Below are 19,876 nucleotides of genomic sequence, written 5' to 3' on the forward strand. Positions count from 1 at the left end.
AGGGTAGCTTTCTTTAACTTTAATGCAGAGTGAATATATATATATATATATATATATATATATATATATATTTTGCATTCTGAAGGTTGATATTTTCTTTTGTAGTCTCCCTGCGGATTTTCAGTAACAATTTTGAGCATTGACTGTGTGCTCGGCACACTACAGGAGATGGCATACAACAGTGGAAAGGCAGGTTCTTCAGCAATGCTTGTCTTTCCTCTTGTTGCATTCTTGTCAAGGAAGGCACATCGTAAATGAGGTGATTGTAAATTATGACAAAAGCCTTGAAGGCGTTTAGGTGGTGAGTACCCAGTGCGTCTGGGTACTCTACTTGAAGTGTGTTCCCCTCATGTGTTTTACAGAGGTGATATATGTTGCAGAGATGATTTTGAAATTTGGATTATGAATTTAGTAATCTGTTGTCTGGAAAATACAGTATTTTGCTGGAATTAAAGTTAAAGTAAGCTGCACTGAGTAAGCATTCGCAGAACTCCGGTTCTAAGCTACTCGGTGGTGGGTTAAGATGGACAGATTGCTACTTACTTCATGCTACTTATGCAATTTAAATGCAGCGAAGACCCACTCGAATACTTCCCACTTAATGGTCTCCTCACACTCATCAGTATATAGGCAGAACATTGAAAATAATCCCTCTGTTCATGAATGAGCTCATATCTTTTTGTCTTTTAACACTGAAGCATTCCAAGCCCCAAAGTATATTTAATTATGTTTTTTCTTTGGACAGAGAATTTGAATAAGCAAGTAAAAATAAATTTCTACTAAGTCTGATCTATTGTAGATTTTAATTCCATAATATTCATGTGAACAGTTCAGTTTACAAGTTCAATGCAGGAAATATTTTCTTCCTTTTTTCTTTACTATAATATCTTTTAGTTTGGAAGACGGAACCCTCAACTCAGGAAAGAAATAGAGTAGCTTAAGCTGTGACATATTGGAGGGCGCTAGAATAAAGAACGGTGTGCACAGGAGTGGGTTATTAGGATGGATCGTACTGTCGTTGGTTACTAGTCACAGATTTCATGCTGGTTCAGGTCCCTAGGAAGAGGAGGGCAGTGAGGGGGAACTGAAGAACAGGGTAGCTGTGGATGTGTAATGAGGACCTTCTTCCTGTTCTTGTTTATTAATTGTGTTTTGAGATGTGTCAGTACGGGGGGGGTTGGCTGGGAGTCATCTTCATGGTGGAGGAGATGGTGCCGATGCTTCTGTGTTGGGCGGGCGACAGACATGACGTGGAGAAAAGCCGAAGTGCTGACTTTGAGGGACGTTTAAAATGCAGAATCCTGGACTGGGAGCTGAAGGAGTCTGGAAAGGACTGAGGCTGGGGGTGCGCTGATGGCTTTCCTTGGCACAGATCTTATTATTTCGGAAGGGTCTAGAAAGACGTTGAAACTGAAGAAAAACAAGGAAGGTACATTGGATTTTCTCTCTGATTCTCTGTCCTGTGTCTTCTCTCCAGCATTAGTAGCTCAGTAGTGGCAAGACTGTTTAATATTCACTGAAGTTGAGAATCATTTCTAAAGATAGCTTAAAAATTTTAATGTGTCTGCCAGGCAGTGGCAGCAAATGCCTTTAATCCCAACATTTGGGAGACAGAGGCAGGTGGATCTCTGTGAGTTCAAGGCCAGCCTGGTCTACAGAGTGAGTTCTAGGGCAGCTAGTGCTGTTACACAGAGAAACCCTTCTTTGAAAAACCAAAACCAAAACCAAAAAAAAAAAAAAAAAAAAGAAGAAAGAAAAGGAATTTTTTTATGTTTCCAATGTCATTATCTTTAGTGGTTTTCATCAATAAAGCTAGAAATATAATAAAGCCAAAGCCTTAGGTTGTCTTTTCTTTTCTTTTTTGGAGTCTCAAAACAGGGTTTCTCCTTAGCCCTGGCTGTCCTGGAACTTGCTCTGTTGATGAGGCTGGCCTTGAATTAGAGATCCACCAGCCTCCACCTGCTGAGCTCTGGGATTAAAGGTGTGCGCTACCACTGACCACGACTCGACATTAGGTTGACATTAACTGTACAAGATATAAGTACAAATGTTTGGCAAGGGATCAAATAAAAAATTGTATGATTGTATGATGATGTCTCATTTTTGTGATTTTTTTTTAAACTATCAAATGCAATACATTTGTATAGTTAAAATAATTCATTTTATTCATTGCTTACTTTTCGTATAAAATGATTAAAATTCTTTTGTTACCTGATTTTATTGTAAGTCTGGATAAAACAGTCTTATATTAGCAGCCTTGTACAAATGTTCATAAATGATTTAGGTGAGCCCTCCTTTTCAATTGTAATGTAATCAACACTCCACAAGATGGCGCCGAGAACCCGGAGAAAACAGGCTTTAAAAGCCTTCTTTAAAGCACAGAAACAAACCGAGGCAGCCACTACATTTGATAGATTATTACCGTTGTCCTAGTGGGAATATAAGAAATTGTGCCATTTCCCTCTGTAATCAGACGTCTTGCAGTTCATTATAATCTTATGTGGTACATGGTTTTAGGGTATCTGAGATCTGAAAGTAGGTTTGAATTGTTTCTTTGGAAGTAGATCAAACCTCTATCTATCTGTTCAGTGATTTATGACTTTAATAATACTGATCGAATATTGAAAATCGTATTTTTTCTTCCTATTCTCTGTGTATAGATTTTGGTAACTATATTTATTTTTTGCTTTCAGTTAGAGGTTTAACATAGTGTTAGCTTTATGAGATTGTAGCTTCTGGCTACAGCAATTATAAAAGAAGGCCATTGTTTTGTGTTGCTGTCTTGGCTGGTGAAAGAATGCTATCAGATTAAAAAAAAAGGAAAGCAAGACAGGGAAACAAACGGCAAATGTGTGTTTTACAAGAACAAAATCTCTTCTCCCCACTGTCCTTCCAACATACACACAGTCTCTTTCCCTCTCCCCCATCTCTCTTTCTGTCTTTCTCTAGTCTCTCTGCCGTCTAGGGAGATAAACATATGTAAACTGCAGTGTAATAAAAAGGGACTTGAGGGTCCAGTATTTATTCTGTTAATTTTTTTTGCAGTTTTGATCCTGACCTATAAACTGAAGAGTTTTATGTCAATTTCCATGACATAATTATGTAATTTGTTAGAATAAAAACCTCAAACTGACTTTTAGGCTTTTAGCCCTTGTGTGTTTACTTTAGCTGTGAGGGGTGTTATGTAGTTACATCTAGTTACTGTTGGATTCACTTTGGCTCAATTAGTATGGCGTTTGGATAATTTAAAAGTAGTAGCGGAATGCAAAATTTATAGTTTTTTTTTTTAAAGCACAGATTCATTTTCTTAAGAGATGAATCCTTAGTATGAAATTGCTTTGTAAAGTGATCGATTTGTTCCTTAGAAACCATAAACATTCCAGAAATGTTTTCATAACATCTTCCGAGGTCTTAAATCGTTTATGTATTTGAATCCCCATAAAACCTTTTGTTTTTGTGTTGAGTGAGATAAGAAGTAGGCTGGCTAAAGCAGAGGTATTGCCTGAAATACCTGTTATGATCATTTTTCATAAACTTACATTCATATGTGCATTTTGTGTGTTAGCTCACGCAGCTTTATCTACCTCAGATAATAAAGTGGAAGAGCAGCTTGGGTGGTAATGTATTCAAGCTGTGTGAGGCTGCTGGGGATGCAGCTCTAAAACATGAAGTAACTGTTTCCTGACAGTCTGCTAAAATAATCCTGCTTGCTGTATTCTGTTAATAAAATATGGAACATTTATGCTTATTGTGGATACAGTGTGGAACACAATGGCATATGTTATTTATTTTAACTAGAGGAAAACAGAATTCTAATGCATGTACATGTATGTTTTACTTCCTGGTGAGTGTGCCTTTTTTTTTTAAATCAAGGCTCTTTATTGCTTGGTCATGCGGCATAATTTCAGAATTGCATTTTTTTTCGTTCCTTGGTTTAAACTCGCATTTCTCTCTGTTCCTCCGTCCTCTGAGAACGCCTCTTTTTTTTCTGCTAGGTTGAGAGCACTTATGCCTTTTTGCCTTTGTCTCTTTCCTTCCCTCTAGTCTGCCTTGCCTTGCTGTTTAACTGTTGAGGGTGATGCTGAATTTCACTAGTCTCTGGATGCTGTCATTTGGAGAGTTTTCCATGTTGTTCATGTAGCTCGACCACCCGAGCAAGGGAAAGCGGTAGAGCTTGTGAAGCAGGCTAGCAAGCTCCTGATGGCAGTGTGGGGCGATTTGATTTGCTCTTCTGCCTTCTCTCTCTGCAGTTAAATCCATGACTTTAGCTGTTTCTTTGCAGCTTTAATTCTGAGGTGCACTGATGTACATTTTCTCTATTTTCAGTTAAATGTTGTTGCATTTCTTAGCTTTGTTGACAGATTAGTTTTGGATTTTCATATTTTAGACAGCGTTTACACCACATTAATTTTAATACTCATTTCATCATATACTATAAACCAAACACTATAAAATAAATCCTTTAAACACTTCATTAATAATATAACAGCTGATAAGACTGAACTATTTAATTCTAAACTTAGTTTAACTATTTCATTTTTGCAACCCTTTTTCTTAGCATACTTTGAAGGATTTTATTTGGTTGTATTTTTTCCCCAAGTTTGCCTTAAATTATTTTGTAGGAAATATTTTGTTCATTTGTTAAATTACCTTGTCAGATTCTGTTCTAGATAAAGAATTGCATATTTTTATATATCTTCAAGGCTAGAGAATGAGTTTTTAATTCTAGCAAAATTATGCATCAGTTACATTACAATATGAAATACAGCTTCTTCTGTTTATTATTCCCATTTGTATACATAAAATACTCTCAACTCATCTAATATTTTTGTTGTTCTTACTAATAGAAGCATTATGTTGCCTACCCAGACTGTTTTTGTTTCCTATTCCTTTTGAACACAATTGACTGATCTGTAATTACCGAGTGCTGTGAATTCTGGCACTACAGAGCACAATGATGGGGAGTAAGGAGCGGGTGCAGTCTGAATGTGGGGTCTGCCTAAGCAGGCAGCCTGATGCTGTGGCAGCTTTTAGGGGCTGGCTGGGGGAAGCCGAGCCTGACAGACTGCACATGCAGCCGCTGCCTGAGCAGTTTGAATGAGCTCAGGTGCACGTTTCCCACAGAGCTCACTGCAAGGAGGGCTATTGTACTGGGCTAAAGTGGTTTATCAGGGTATTTGGTTTGGGTGGAGTTCTCCACTGTATGCTCTGTATCTTTTCCTGCCTTGCTAGGTTTCATCCCTGCCCTTCATATTAAAGTATGAAGCACTCCATGTTAGTTCTTCGTGTTCTCTGATGTTGACTGAGTAGATCCCTAGGAAGGAGCAGCAGCTGGCCTTTGTGTTTATACAGATTGTACTGTTCTTATGAATTCATCACATTTTGAAATGTACATTTCTGAGATATTTTTAAATGAAATCACATTTTCCCTTTGGCAATTTTAATAACTTTAAAACAGATGAAAAATTATAATCATAGGTTTGAAGAGGCTAAATCAAATTTCCAAGGTTGTAGAGATGCAGCTAAAGCCGGAGAGTCCTTGGCCTCAGGTCAGTCTCCCTGGTGCTGATGCTGGTGCTGATGCTGGAGAGCATCAGCACGGGGTTAGGGCTGGTGCCAGTCAAACCCAGAAGAGGATACCCTTGATCACTGCATGTATTTGCATTTCTGGCTTAGCTACAAATGGTAGTTTCTAATATTTCTGATTTTGTAATGTGCAATATTTCTTTTTGGATAGTACCAACTGTATTTATTTGTGGTACTTTGACAACGACACCTTCTTGAGGCTTTTATTTTAGATGCCAGTGTCCTTTTTTAAAAAAAATTATTTTAATTTTACATACTAGACCCAGTTCCTCCTTTCTCCCTTTCTCCCCCATTCCCTATCCTATCTATCCCTCATACATTCCTCAGAGGAGGTAAGGCCTCCCTTGGGGGAGTCAACAAAGTCTGGTATACCAGTAGAAGCGGGACCACCAAGCCCCTTCCCCCTGTGTGTGTCCTTTTAAGGGAGGGAGGTTTGTCAGAGGATTCTGAGTTCCCTTTCCTCATTTCATCCCTCTCATTATATCTGCATTGGATGAATGGAAACGGCCTGTTCTCCACAGGGGATGTGAGTGAGGCACACGCCAGATTTGAGCACCGCCGCGCTGTTGAGGGTCCTAAGTGCATTGTAGTTCCCATCTTCTGCCACCACACAAGTGCAGCTGCCCTCCCTCCCCTCCTAGCGGACTTGGATGCCTGCTGTTGGACTTGCAAAGTGCTGGCTGAGCCCCAGACGTCACTGAGATGGTGTTTTGTTATGTGTGCTCAGACTGATGGTGAAACGTGAGTCTGTGGTGTGTGTCCGTGACAGGTTCAGGGAGTTGCTTGCATTTCCTTTAGCCTTTCTGGTATTCAAACACTGCAAAACACAGTCTGAATTCTTTTTTCCTCCCTCCAATAGAAAAGCAGTGTTTTAGTGTTTGGCTACCTCCTGCTTTTCTGGTTTCTAATTAGCTTGTGTCCTCGGTCAGAATGGCTCTCAGAAGGTGCATGACTGAAGGCACAGGCCATTTGTTTCTGTGTAGATGGCATTTTAACAGTTACACATACTAAAATTATGACTTTTTTTTTTTAAAGGAGGAATTCAGGGAGCTTCGAGAACAGCCGAGCGACCCTCAAGTTGAACAAGAGCTAATTAATAGTATCGAGCAAGTCTATTTTTCTGCGGACCCATTTGATATTGTTAAATATGAGCTGGAGGTAAAAAGAGATTTTGATTAAAACGCATCTAAAGCTTATTTTCTCAGTACATATGAATGAATTTGTGAGACCTGAAGTTTGGAGGGAACTCATACCTTTAATAACACCAATAGGTCTGTGATTATCACAATATGAACTTTTAATGAACTCAGCCAGTGTCGTGCAGCCTGAGAGTGCTGGCTAGGGAAGCTTGTCTGGGCTTCGGGTTTTAATTGCTACTGTGCAGCTTCTCATCATATTTCCACATTACCTAAACATGTTCAGAAAATACAAACCAAAATAAAATTTAAAATTTAATTGTTGAAAACTTACATGCTTAGAAAAGCTATGTAGGACTTTTTGTCTGTACACAGGGCCTGACTTGTGTACTGGCTTCAACTCCTCGGTTTAAGTGACCCTCTGACTTCAGCCTCCTGGGTAGCCAGGATTACAAGCATGCAACTCTAGCTTGCTTAGAACACTGACTCTTTTGATCAGGAATGTGTATTGTGCTAAAAAATCTTCTGTACAGACTGTCTGAATGCTGACAGTATAAACTTATGGGGACTCCATAAGAAAACTCAGAAGAGCAAAATGCATTTAAACTTGGAATCCGTTTCCCAGTATACACAATTTGCTGCTTCTCTGTGCTGACTTAATTTAGAGTGCTGTCATTATAGTATTCTGTTTATTCATAAGATCCGGAGGGGAAAGTCCATGATGAGATTTCTTATAATTGAGGTAGCAGGTAGACTGAGAGATCAACATCAGATTCTTAGTTTCTCCTGACCCAAATCATTTGCAAACCTTCCCTGTTGAGAGGCCAGGTGGAGAATGGTTTCCTGGAGGAAGAGTAGCAGCAGTGGGTGTAGCAACACCAGAGGGGACTGGAGACTGGAGTTAAGCAAGGGAGGTTGTACAGAAACGTTGAAGGAGAGTGGGATGTGTTACTGTTGTATGTATGGTTTGTATTCTCCACTTCGAAGTGTTCTGGGAGGACTGGAGGGATGGCTCAGAGGTTAAGAGAACTGACTGCTGTTCTGGAGGTCCTGAGTTCAATTCCCAGCAACCACATGAGATCTGAGATCCGGTGCCCAGAACACTATATACATAAAAAATAACTTTGAAAATGTGTTGTGGGAAATGAAACTAAATTTAATTGTTTAGTTTTTATTCTTCATTTATACACACACACACATGTACACACGTATATATGACACACACACACACACATAAATAATTTTTTTTTCTTTTTTGCTATAGAAGCTTCCTCCTGTTCTCAATCTGCAAGAACTGGAGGAATACAGAGATAAATTAAAGCAACAACAAGCTGCAGTAAGTAGAAGCATTTCTTTTTGATGAAATTATACATGAAAATATAATATTTACAGAGATACCATACATTAATATATACACATCCTGTTGTGTATCATGATTTATAAGATATATTTGTATTGTTTTATGTTGCTATACTTTTCTTGCTGTTGCCTTGATAGGTGTCCTTATAGAGATTGAGGCGCTGTCTCTGGTTCCTGGATGTAATCAAAGGTTTTAGAGTTTACTTCAGTCTTGTAAGCACCTGGAGATGCCTGCCTTGCGTATATGACTTCCCTGCCCAGGATTTTGTAGTGGAACATTTTTAAATCTCAAAGTAAAAGGCTCACAGTTAAGATATATCTAAAGAGAAGGCAGAACCAATCAGAAAGTCATAGTTGTTTCTGTATGACAGTGGGCAGCTTGCTTAGCTTCGCTGATTCTTGTTTTACTTTTGTGCAGTGATAGGTGGGCCCACATTTCCTTTACTGCTGTGAATTTTCTCAGTTCCATATTTCCTTTGTGTGATGCGGAACTTCATTCTGTGAAGGTCACTGGAAGATTAGTTAATGATAAAGTGGTCTCATTAATTGTTTTAAGCTAGAGGAGCATTAGTAAAAAATCTGTTTGGATTTCACACATGACTATTACTAACATACCTCAAGTCAGTGGAATAAATGGCTCTTTTCTCTTCCATGCGAAGAAGCACTAGGAGGTCTTGTTGGGAGTAGGATAGCAGTGTTGTATACAGTGCAGACTAACAGCAGCGATCCCTCTGTTTTCCTTGAACTCAGCTGAGTCGTTGGATGGGTTCTTTCTGCATATTGCACGCATTTCTACCTGGCAGGTTTTGTGATGTAGAGCTAGAACTTCCTGACTTCATTTAATTGTATGTTCTTGTAGGTTTCTAAAAAAGTAGCAGATTTGATTCTTGAAAAACAGCCTGCTTATGTAAAGGTAGGTAATTCTTTGCCACTTTTTGTAGTAAAGTTTTAAAATTGGTTGAGTGACTTACCAGAAACTTAAGACATTACAATTATTCTTTTGTCTGTATTCTATAGCAGTATAAATGTGCCCATGTGTACACATGTGTGTATGTGTATATTTGTGACATTTTACTAAGTTGAATGTCGAGGAACCAAGGAAAGTTGCTTTCATGAACTGTGTGTCAGTTGTATACATTAGTAATTCAGTCTGGGTCATTGTAAAAGTGTGTTGCTATTGGAACTCAGTCTATATAGCTGGATCTCTGTGCTCACTAGAAACAGAGAGCCTTACAGTGGAGAGGTGGTTTGGTCGGTAAGAATACGTGAGGCATATACACATTTGGATCCCAGTACCCGTGTGAAGAGTTGGGTGTGTTTATGTATGTGCCTGTAACTCCGGTGCTGTGGGACTTGGAGACAGAAGGATCACTGCAGCTTGCTGGTTGCCAGCCTAGCTCTGGGTTCAGTGAGAGACCCTGTCTAAAAGGAACATGGAAGAGTGACAGAGCAGTATACCCAGTATCTTCTGGCTTCTGTATGCATGCACAATTTTTCATAGTGCACACATATACCGAAAAGGGAAGGAAAAAAATTGAAAAGCTTTCAAAATTCATGGAAACCCCATAGCAAATAGAAATCAGATTTGTTATATTCTTAATTATACTGTAAGGTTTTGTTGGGCAGAAGCATACATAAATGGCTGTATTATTGGTATGCTTTCCTGCCTGAAACAGATTGGGTTTAGATTTCCTTACAATACTGACTAAATATTTTGTCATTTGTCATTGTGGAAATCAATTGGAAGTAGATATTTTAAACTACTTTTTATGTAATATAACAGTTTTCAAGTTGAAGTATCTTTGTTACTGGTTTGTTGCCAAAGCTGACTTTTCTTTGAGAACACTAGAGCCGTTGCTAGCGTGTCATATGAATAGGGAGAGAGCAAATACCTGAGACCATAACCTGTATTTCCTCTTGGCACAGGAGCTTGAAAGAGTTACATCATTGCAGACAGGTCTTCAGCTGGCTGCTGTTATCTGCACAAATGGGAGGAGGTATTGCTTCCATGTTGTGAAATCTACTATGACCATAATGTGTAGAGTACCTTTCAGTGAGCAGACATGTAATCTAAACCTGCACAAGAAAGGTCTGTGCTGAATACCCACAGATTAGAAAACGGATGAGACTAGTACTCCCTGCACTGTTTGTAGTGAAGAACCAGTGCTCCCCGCCCCCTCTGTTATAGGCTGTTTTGTAGTGAAGAACCAGTGCTCCCCACCCCCTCTGTTATAGGCTGTTTTGTAGTGAAGAACCAGTGCTCCCCACCCCCTCTGTTATAGGCTGTTTTGAGCATTTGATGGGTTGGCACCATCAAATGTATGGTTCACCTACCATGTATGAGTACTGCACATCATTTCAGTAGTGACCTAGGCCTCAGCTCATTGCACACCTAACTAACTGCTGTGTGTGGGCGGGACTCCTGTGGTGTAGGAAGCTCTCATTGCACACCTAACTGCTGTGTGTGCGGGACTGCTGTGGTGTAGGAAGCTCTCACACTGTTGTTCTCATCCGCAGACAACTGAATATCGCAAAGGAAGGTTTTACTCAGGCCAGCTTAGGCCTTCTTGCAAATCAAAGGAAGCGCCAGTTGTTGATTGGACTTCTGAAGTCATTGAGAACTATAAAAACATTGGTATGTATGAGTTGTTTTTTAAAAATTAAAACTTGCAGACAGGAGAGATGGTTCACCAGTTAAGAGTCTAAACTGCTTTTCTAGAAGACCCGAGTTCAGTTCTCAGCGCCCACTTGAGGCGGCTCTCATCGGCCTGGGACTCCAGGACATATGGGGTCTAGTGCCTCTGGCTTCTTCAGGCACCTGCACTCATGTGCTCATCCTGCCCCATTCCTACACACACACGCAATTTAAATAATAAAAATAAATCTTAAAAAAATAGTAGTTCCGTAGTTGAAACAGATTTGACCTTTTCCTTTTCCTTTTCAGCAAAGGACCGATGTACGTTTAAGTGAAATGCTAGAGGTGAGCTAACAAAATTTGTAAATTTCTTGATGCTACAATAATATTAAAGAAAAATCATAAAGGACAAAACAATCTGTGTTTTCCTTTGATTGTATCTGCCATAAGGAGAATATTTAACAGGAAAAATACTTGAGCTTCCTTTGTTGACAAATTTGGAAATGAAATTTGGAAAACATTTACTTTGTAGTAGTCTTTGAGTGCTGACTTTAGGCTTTTGACTTCATCTAAATAGTTAAATTAAATTTCACAATTAACACATAGAACTGACTTGTGAAATGGGTAATATTTTCCTTATATATGGTATCTCATATAGTAATTAGTTCCTAAGCTAGCCATATGTTTCTCTTTGATATTCTCTGTCACAGTAAAGCTTACTAAAGCATAATGACATATTAAATATTATTGGAAACTTATCCTTGATCTTTGTGGGGTAGGTACATTGTCATTATCTTAGCATTCATGGTGTTTGCATTATTGTTGTGGGATGTTTTACTCTTGGCTTTTGGGGGCACCCACCAACCAGTACCCAAGTAAATCACAAATGGAGGTTTATTCTTAGTTATGAATGCCCAATCTTAGCTTGCCTTGTTTCTTGCCAGCTTTCCTTAACTTAAATTATCCTGACTACTTTTTGCCTCTGGACTTTTCCCTTTTCTTACTTCTGTGTATCTTCCTTTCACTCTGACTCTGTGGCTGGCTGGGTGCCTGGGTGTCTGGGTGGCTGGCCCCTTGACCTCCTCTTCCCCCTGTTGTCTTGTTGCTCCTTCTCCTTCTCATTTCTCCTTCTATTTAGTCTCTCTGCCTGCTAGCCCTGCCTATCCTTGCTCCTGCCTTGCTCTTGACCATTCAGCTCTTAGTAGGCCTTTTAGGTGTTTTATACAGGCAAAGAATCACAGCTTCACAGAGTTAAACAAATACAGCATAAACAAAAGCAACACATCATTAAACAAACGTTCCACAGCATAAACAAAAGTAGCACACCTTAAAATAATATTCTCCAACAAATTATCCCTGTTAGATTTATATACATGCATAAAGAAATATTTTTGTGGTTTTCTGTGTAATCAGTGTACTTCTAAACTGTAACTACTAACTAAGGTCTGAGACATCTATGGAAAATACTCATTTGATATTAAATTCCTATTTGGGTAACAACATGCTCTAAGTTGCTCTGTTACTATGACAAAATACCTGAGGATGTAAACTAACAGAGGGGTCCCCAGAGTTTCAGAGGAATACCTTAGGATGTAAACTAACAGAAGGGGTCCCCAGGGTTTCAGAGGAATACCTTAGGGTGTAAACTAACAGAGGGGGTCCCCAGGGTTTCAGAGGAATACCTTAGGGTGTAAACTAACAGAAGGGGTCCCCAGGGTTTCAGAGGAATACCTTAGGGTGTAAACTAAAGTAGGGGGGTCCCCAGGGTTTCAGAGGAATACCTTAAGATGTAAACTAACAGAAGGGGGGGCAGGGTTTCAGAGGAATACCTTAGGATGTAAACTAACAGAGGGGGTCCCCAGGGTTTCAGAGGAATACCTTAGGATGTAAACTAACAGAAGGGGGGTCCCCTAGGGTTTCAGAAGAATACCTGAGGATGTAAACTAATAGAGGTTGTCCCCAGGGTTTCAAAGGAATACCTGAGGATGTAAACTAACAGAAGGGGGGGTCCCCTAGGTTTCAGAGGTTTCAGTTCATGGTCACTTGCGTCTGTTGTTTTTAAGGCTGCAGTGAGGCAGTTCATCATGGCAGAAGACCTAGCAGATAAATGTCACTCAGCAAGGGGACAGGGGTGGTGAGGGGAGAAGCAGGGGATGGGGGTTTAGTATACGCCTCAGGCACATCCTCGGCTTCCTATCAATTGGCCCTACTTTTGAAGACTGCATTATAGGCTGGCCACCAAGACTGTTACGTGGGTTTTTGGGAGACAGTTCTGTTTTAAGCTTTACAGTTACCAGTATTTATTCAGGAATATTTATTGATTGCTTGGTGGTAAAACAATTGAATCTTACTTGTGAATAGAATGTGGGCTGTTTGGCACATTTTAGAAACATTCTGAGAAGAAACTGTAACAGCTAGGGAAAACTCTCTCACTTGGTAAGCCATGGTCTTGGGGAAGTCACCAAGTTTTTGAAGTTACCAAGGATTTGAAGGTGCAGAGTTGTTGTAGTTTTTTTCTACATATACTTTAGGCCTGAGGTTAGTGGTCTCTGTTTTGTCTTATTAGTCATTAGCATTCTGAGGCATATTGTTAGCTTATCAACAACAACGTTTTTATGAGGCCTTTGAAGGACATGTTTGTTGTCTAATGGCTTCTATTCTGTCTTAAGGAGGAGGACTATCCAGGAGCTATTCAGCTGTGCCTGGAATGTCAGAAGGCCGCCAGCACTTTTAAGCACTACAGCTGTATAAGGTACGGCAGTATATAAATTTTAACCTGATTCTTTTGCCAGTCATTTTTGTTTAGGGCTTGTTCAACATATGCTTTTAGTAAGCATTGAGGCTCAATATGGAGTCCTTGGTTTAACACTGGTGTTCGTTGGGCGCTACAGTAAAATAGTGCGCAGCTGTTAATGGTATGCAGAGCAGAGAAGATGCTCTCGTCCTGCCCCTTGTCACCTCTCGAAACTCTGTTTCCTATCTTTCCCATCTGAGTGATGTGAGTTTTGTCCACTAACAGGGTGCCGGTAAATCCGCTCCCATCCTTCTTGTGTCCTTAAGGACTATTCCTCTAAGCCAGTGGTGCTCAACTTGGTGGTCATGACATTTCCCAGTGCATATCAGATGCTGTATATCAGATACTTGCACTGTAGTTTATTACAGCTGCAACATTACAGGTAGGAAGAGGCGGTGGAGGAATTGTATGGTGGGCTCACACACCACGAGCGGCTGTGTACTAAAGGGTTTCAGCATTGGGACTAAGCTTTGCCCATCATAGAAATATTGAGAGGATTATTGCAGTTTGTTTTAAAGGTTCAGATGGTTCAAATAATTGGTCTTTTGGAAATTTTAAATATTATTTCAGTTTATATAATAATCATCTTTGTGGTACTTAATAACTGTACTTTTACTGTGTTTTTCCTTTTGCTTGAAATAGATATTTTAAAAAATACAATATTGAACTGGCTGTCAACTGTCACTATTAAAAAGTTTGAAAACAGTGCTTATACTTCACTTGATTAAGTGAATATAGAATTTCTCTAGTATGTTGACTATACCCAGGGAGGGACCTAGAGCCCTGCAAAGATACTTTACTATACTCAGGGACGGACCTAGGGCCTTGCACAGATACTTGAAAGCTTCTGACTGTTCTAAGTTGCGAATAGAGCCTAGAGCACTTTTCTGATGTGTTTGTTATAATGGGAATAACTTGGCTTTGGAAGTGAATTATCAAGGCAGTTGTGTGGTTACTGAGCTATACCAGGTTTTTTCCTTTGACTGTAACAGGACTGTGGGGAACCATCTACAGTGCGGTCAGAGAGTACAAACCTTTCGTGTGCTCTTGCACGGAGCAGATAGAACTAGAACTGGGTGTGCAAAAGAAGACAGTTGCCTGTGCACTAAAAGCGCTGAGATCTCACGTTCCTCTAAGAGTTACCTTTGGGGGTCTCCCATGAGGACCTGAAGTGAGAAGGGGGTGGGAGGTAGTTAGGCCAAAATAAAGGAGTTATGGATGAGAAATTACTGCACCATGAGTGAAATCTTAGTTTTAGAAATGCCAGGCAAAACGAGGACTGAGAATATCTGTTGTACTTATCAACAAAGAAGTTGTGGCCAACCATTTTGAGGTCACATTTAGGGAGGGCTGGCTGAAGTGTAGGTAGGTGTAAAATGAGGAAATTTTGTGAAAACACATGGAATTAAGAAAGAAACTTGAATATTTGAAAGTTTATGGGAAAGAGTAAGAATTGGAAAGTAAAATAGAACATAAAATGCCAAGACTTTGCGAAAATTGACTTTGCAAAGGTCACTGTCTATTACAGGAGGGAAGAGTGAGTATAGAGTTTGGAAGCAGGAAATTGAGGAAGCTGGTTAGCTGTTGAAACTATACTTTACTTAATTAAATTTTTTTTTAGTTATGCTAAAGTAAATGTCTTATATAACAAGATTAGGCTGTAAAAATGTCTGAAAGTAATTCAGATTTGGGCTTTTTAAAGTTATCAGAAAGTGCCTTCCAAGAACTTTTATATATTAATGGTTATTGTGATACATGGAAGAGATGTTACCAGATGTGAAACTGGATGTGATCTGAGTAACAATCTGAGTTACCTTGCTTTGTCTTAGATGATGTGGTGTTTAGAAAGCACACATTGTTCGTAGACTTGAGTGCCTGTGATGTGTGGGAGGCTCGTCTTTTTCTCTGAATGGGTAGAGGTGCACAGCTCCTTCTAGGTGTCCCGAGAACACTGATGAATGCGGTTGCATTTTGCCATCTGTGGTTTATCTAAATGTGCAGTCCTGTGGGGCTGTGCTGGTGAGACAGGCCCTCTGCCCTGTAGTAGCCCAGTCTGCTGTGTCCTGCCCAGCTCTGCCAGGCCTCCTTTTCACTTTGTCTTCTTATGCTGCTCCTTGTCCTGCTTGGGAAACATGTATGTTTCTTTTTAAGAAAAAGTTGCTTAGTTTTGAGGTTCATTTATAGTTTTATATATTAACAGTTATATATTTATTGAGTACAAAGTGATATTATGATTCTCCTATATAGCATGGAATGACTAAATCAAGTCAACTAACTTGTCATGACCTCAAATATTTGATTTTCTCTGATTAAAAACATTTGCGTTTTATTCCTAAAGCAATATTGAAATAGACTGTCTTCAGTTATCAGTGATGTTCAGTCTTTCGTGCAGCAGATCCCTAAAATGCAAAACTTTCTCTGTCCTGTGATGATCCCATGAATCCCCAGTTTTAAGACCATTTGACACTCTGTTAATTTTAGGAATTGTATTTAATTCACAATTGAATCTCCATACTTGAATTTTAAGTACATTTAAGGTTTTCATTCTTGTTGAATATTAGAGAATACTAATATTCCCCTACAATATATATATATATATATATATATATATATATATATATATATATTTGGAGATGGTTGACCTGGAACTTGCCATGTATGTAGGCTGGCCTCAGACTTGTGCTTCGGCCTCCTTAGTGCTGTGATTGAAGGTGTGTGCCACACACCTGCCCCCTCCCCCAGTAGCAATGTCTTTAAGAGAACTACTTCATTATTTAAAACATTTCTGCATTATGATGGGTTTTATTTAAATTTCAGGGAAGTTTGTATGAACCATGTATCTTCTTGGCCATGTCTTAACTTGGTCTTAATTGGTTAAGGGTTCTAGTCACATGACTCCTTCATTTGAAATTAAATGGGAAGGTTGAGGTTGAGCTAAGAGGTCTGCTGGTCTGAGAGGAGGTACTCAGTAACTTCGGGATGAAAGCAGAAAAACTAGAATTCAGACAGCGGCCCTGTGTGGGAGACCGCACCTAAAATACCTGCAGTTTAACATGCACTATTCCAAGTGACACTTGGCTCTCAGTTGGCTGGCTACAGAAGAAAGGCTACAGGGGCCTCTTCTGTGTCTTTGTTGAGATTTGCTATGTTTCAGCATCCTTAATGAAATAAATAAACCATAATATCAATTTTGTTCACTTTATGACTGACAGGGAACATTTGCGGTGTTATTTGAAATTCTCAAGTTAATTGACATGGAGTCATATAGTTGAAATTTACTGGGAATAAGATTCAGAGTGCGTTTATGTTAAAGTGTATCTGAATGAAGCATCATTTAATTTCTGTTTCACTTGAAATTTATCTAAATTAGTTTCAAGGAAAGTTATCCCGAAAGTCATAACTACTTTATTACTTTTTATTTCATTGGAGAAAAACTTCTTGATAGACTCAGAGAACTCTGTCTTATGTGCTGGGAAGTTTGTGAGTTATCAGAACTAGTTTGTTGAGTCCTGTATTTTCATCATAGCACAATGTTTAAAGAATTCTTTATTCTTTTTTCTCAGACAATGATCTCAAAGGATTTGTGTACTTAAGTTATACAGTCAGTGTCCACAGTTTTTAATTATGGACACATCTGTGCTGAATTTTTTTTCTTCTTTATTTTTCCAAATTTGCTATGATTAAGAACTCATGAAGTTTGGAGATGTTTGCATATTTAGCATCCTTAGGCATGGACTCCAAGCTTTGTGCTGATTGATTGTATTAAGTTAGGCAGGGGACTTCTGAACAAATTGAAGACAGAGATCCCTATAACTAAAGTCATCTTACTAGTTCTGCTCTCATCCTACCTGCTGTGGAAGGTTGTAGAGACACTCCATGGCATCTCAGGGTTCTTGGATTAGTTTTATAGCATTTGGAATTCTCTTTCCCATGAGCAGATTGGAACCCTCTAGGGTGGCTGTAAGCTAAGCAGACTAGTATTTTTATGGATCGTGGAGATAAACTATAAATTTGGAATTCGATTTACTCATATTTATTCTAAAAGTTTTAGCATTTGCCCAAACCACATAGAAAGATGTGATAATTGAGAAACAGGTGCTTGACATGTATTAGACTCAGGAAATCTTAGAGCTGGAAGAAGTCTTTTGGAGTTAGCCTACCTTATCTACAAACTGATGCCCAGAGATCTTAAGGGAATTGACTTGAAACATCTAGTTCTACTACTAGATCAGGCAAGATTCAGCACAGTGCTAATTATCTGTTTTGTATCATCAGATTTGTACATAGGTTTGATTTATTTGCAGTCTTCTAAGAGTAATTTGTGTGTGTGTGTGTGTGTGTGTCTGTGTCTGTGTGTCTGTCTGTCTAGAGCGGTTACATAAAAGCACTTAATTAGTTATTTATGGGTTTTCTCCAGTGATGCTTGGACTCACTAGAAGCATTCCTTCATTCTGTTGGGCTTGAAGATAGCTTTTAAAAGCTCTTAGCCTTCCATCTTAGAACCAGTGATTTTTTTTTTCACCACAATGTAGCTTTTATTTTTCAAAATTTTTATGGGTAAATCTTTTTAATATACTTTAAGTGACTAAAATGGCTTGAACTCAACATTTCTAAGTGATACCCAAGGACTTCTTTAAAAGCTGCACAGCTAATTCCCAGTCCTTAATCACTAATTTCTCTGTTTATATTTAATTAACAGTCAGTTGTGGTCAAACTGCAGTTGGAGATTTCGAGAGCCTCTTTAATAAAATGAAATTGATTTCTAGATTTTATATTTATAGTCTTCTACATGCCGTTCACATTACCATGCCCACAGGAGAATGTTGCAGCTATAAAAAATAACTGCAATAAAACAACAGCTATCTATTTTTATAAATAAACAATCATTTTTTTTCTAGTGACTGAATGTAAATGAATTTAGAAATGCTTCTTTTTCCTTCCGAATGAAACTGTTCCCTAAAAGAAAGTGATCACTAGTTCTGCAGTGCCATTATGCTGTCATCTTTCTTCTGTGTCTCTAGCTCCCGCTCAGGTGGATGTTCCAACCTCATTGGTTAGAGGCGAGTGTCTGGGTTTAACCCTGTGTATTTCTCTATTGCTGAAGCACCTGCAGACCCAGAGTTTACTGTGGCTGTTGTTCTCCTTCTGTCTTTATGATTTTAGTTATTAAAGTAGAAAATGGGGAATAATTAATGAGTTTTCTTTGCATTGCAGATTTGACCCACAGATTTTTGTTACTGGATGTCCAAGTCAGGTAGTGAGTTTAGTCCTGGGGAGAACTGAGGAAATGACTGTCTCCTGGAGGCTTGCCCCTTGAAGACACAGTCACAGATCCCATTCTTTAGTACCCTTGGGGACAGGAAGTGAGCAGAAGAGACTCTTCGAGAGAAGACCACCTTTAGGTCTGACAATTAGGTCGGTGTTTGCAGAAGAGGTATTCTAGTTGTGAACCCTGCAAGCAGAAATGGAGGTTGGGAAAGTCTGGGGTGTGGTTAGGGAAGTGCACGCAGTCCATGAGGATAAAGGACAAAGCATTGAAAGGTGAATGAGAAGTCAAGGATCTCACACTCCATGCTGACTTTTGCTTTGTCCTTATTTTTTGGGAAGTTACCAGAGTGTTTATTGAACATGGGGCAATAATGTGATTTTACTTCTGCATTAGGTTCTGCAAACCTGGCTGGGCTTAAGAACCAGGCAGGCTCAAGAACAATGGCAATGGATTTTTGATCCTACTGCACGCACTGGCTTTGTGGGAGCCTAGGCAGTTTGGATGCTCAACTTACTAGACCTGGATGGAGGTGGGGGTTCCTTGGACTTCCCACAGGACAGGGAACTCTGATTGCTTTTCGGGCTGAGGGGGGGGGACTTAATTGGAGGAGAGGGAGGGAAATGGGAGGCGGTGGCGGGAAAAAGACAGAAATCTTTAATAATTAAATAAATTTAAAAAAAAAGAATCAGGCAGGCAACAGCAAGGTGAAAGTGCAGATAGATACCTAGGGAGTAGGGCAGGAGTGCCCATGGGCTTGGGAGAACTTGGCTTGTGAGTGTGTGTGTCGTTTTTTCTTTTTGAAAAATCTACATTTTCCTGTAAGTATTTCTTTAAGCAATCTTTGTGGACTCTACTGTGTATCATCCGTCATTTCTAAGTCATCAGCCCTGAAACACTGGGGGCCTAAAGATCTAGTTTCCTTACTGGTTTTTACCAGAAAATATAACTGCCAGAACAACTGACTTCAGATGAAAATCTACATATGATAAGCATTATATGTTTTTTAAAAAGTAAATTTTTTTCTGTGGGTTTGAACCTTTTTTCTTTAGACCATCAAAGACTTCATGATGCTGGGTTTCCTTTCTTGTAAATTGCTT

At 39.2% G+C, this 19,876-nt stretch overlaps 1 protein-coding gene across 2 annotated transcripts in view; it reads left to right on the plus strand.

Annotated features, from left to right (window-relative positions):
• Positions 1 to 19,876, plus strand: part of Vps50 (VPS50 subunit of EARP/GARPII complex) — a 104,220-nt gene that overhangs the window by 10,025 nt on the left and 74,319 nt on the right. For both annotated transcript variants that reach the window (XM_041675733.1, XM_041675734.1), the window contains 7 exons: positions 6,622 to 6,744; positions 7,987 to 8,058; positions 8,941 to 8,994; positions 10,008 to 10,078; positions 10,599 to 10,716; positions 11,026 to 11,061; positions 13,386 to 13,468. In XM_041675733.1, coding sequence (XP_041531667.1) covers positions 6,622 to 6,744; positions 7,987 to 8,058; positions 8,941 to 8,994; positions 10,008 to 10,078; positions 10,599 to 10,716; positions 11,026 to 11,061; positions 13,386 to 13,468 — 557 coding nt within the window. The remainder of the gene's footprint in view (positions 1 to 6,621; positions 6,745 to 7,986; positions 8,059 to 8,940; positions 8,995 to 10,007; positions 10,079 to 10,598; positions 10,717 to 11,025; positions 11,062 to 13,385; positions 13,469 to 19,876) is intronic.

Source organism: Microtus oregoni, unplaced genomic scaffold (genome assembly GCF_018167655.1).
Source record: "Microtus oregoni isolate MIOR12 unplaced genomic scaffold, Mior012 000026F_ref0000081, whole genome shotgun sequence".
Lineage (NCBI taxonomy): Eukaryota > Metazoa > Chordata > Mammalia > Rodentia > Cricetidae > Microtus > Microtus oregoni.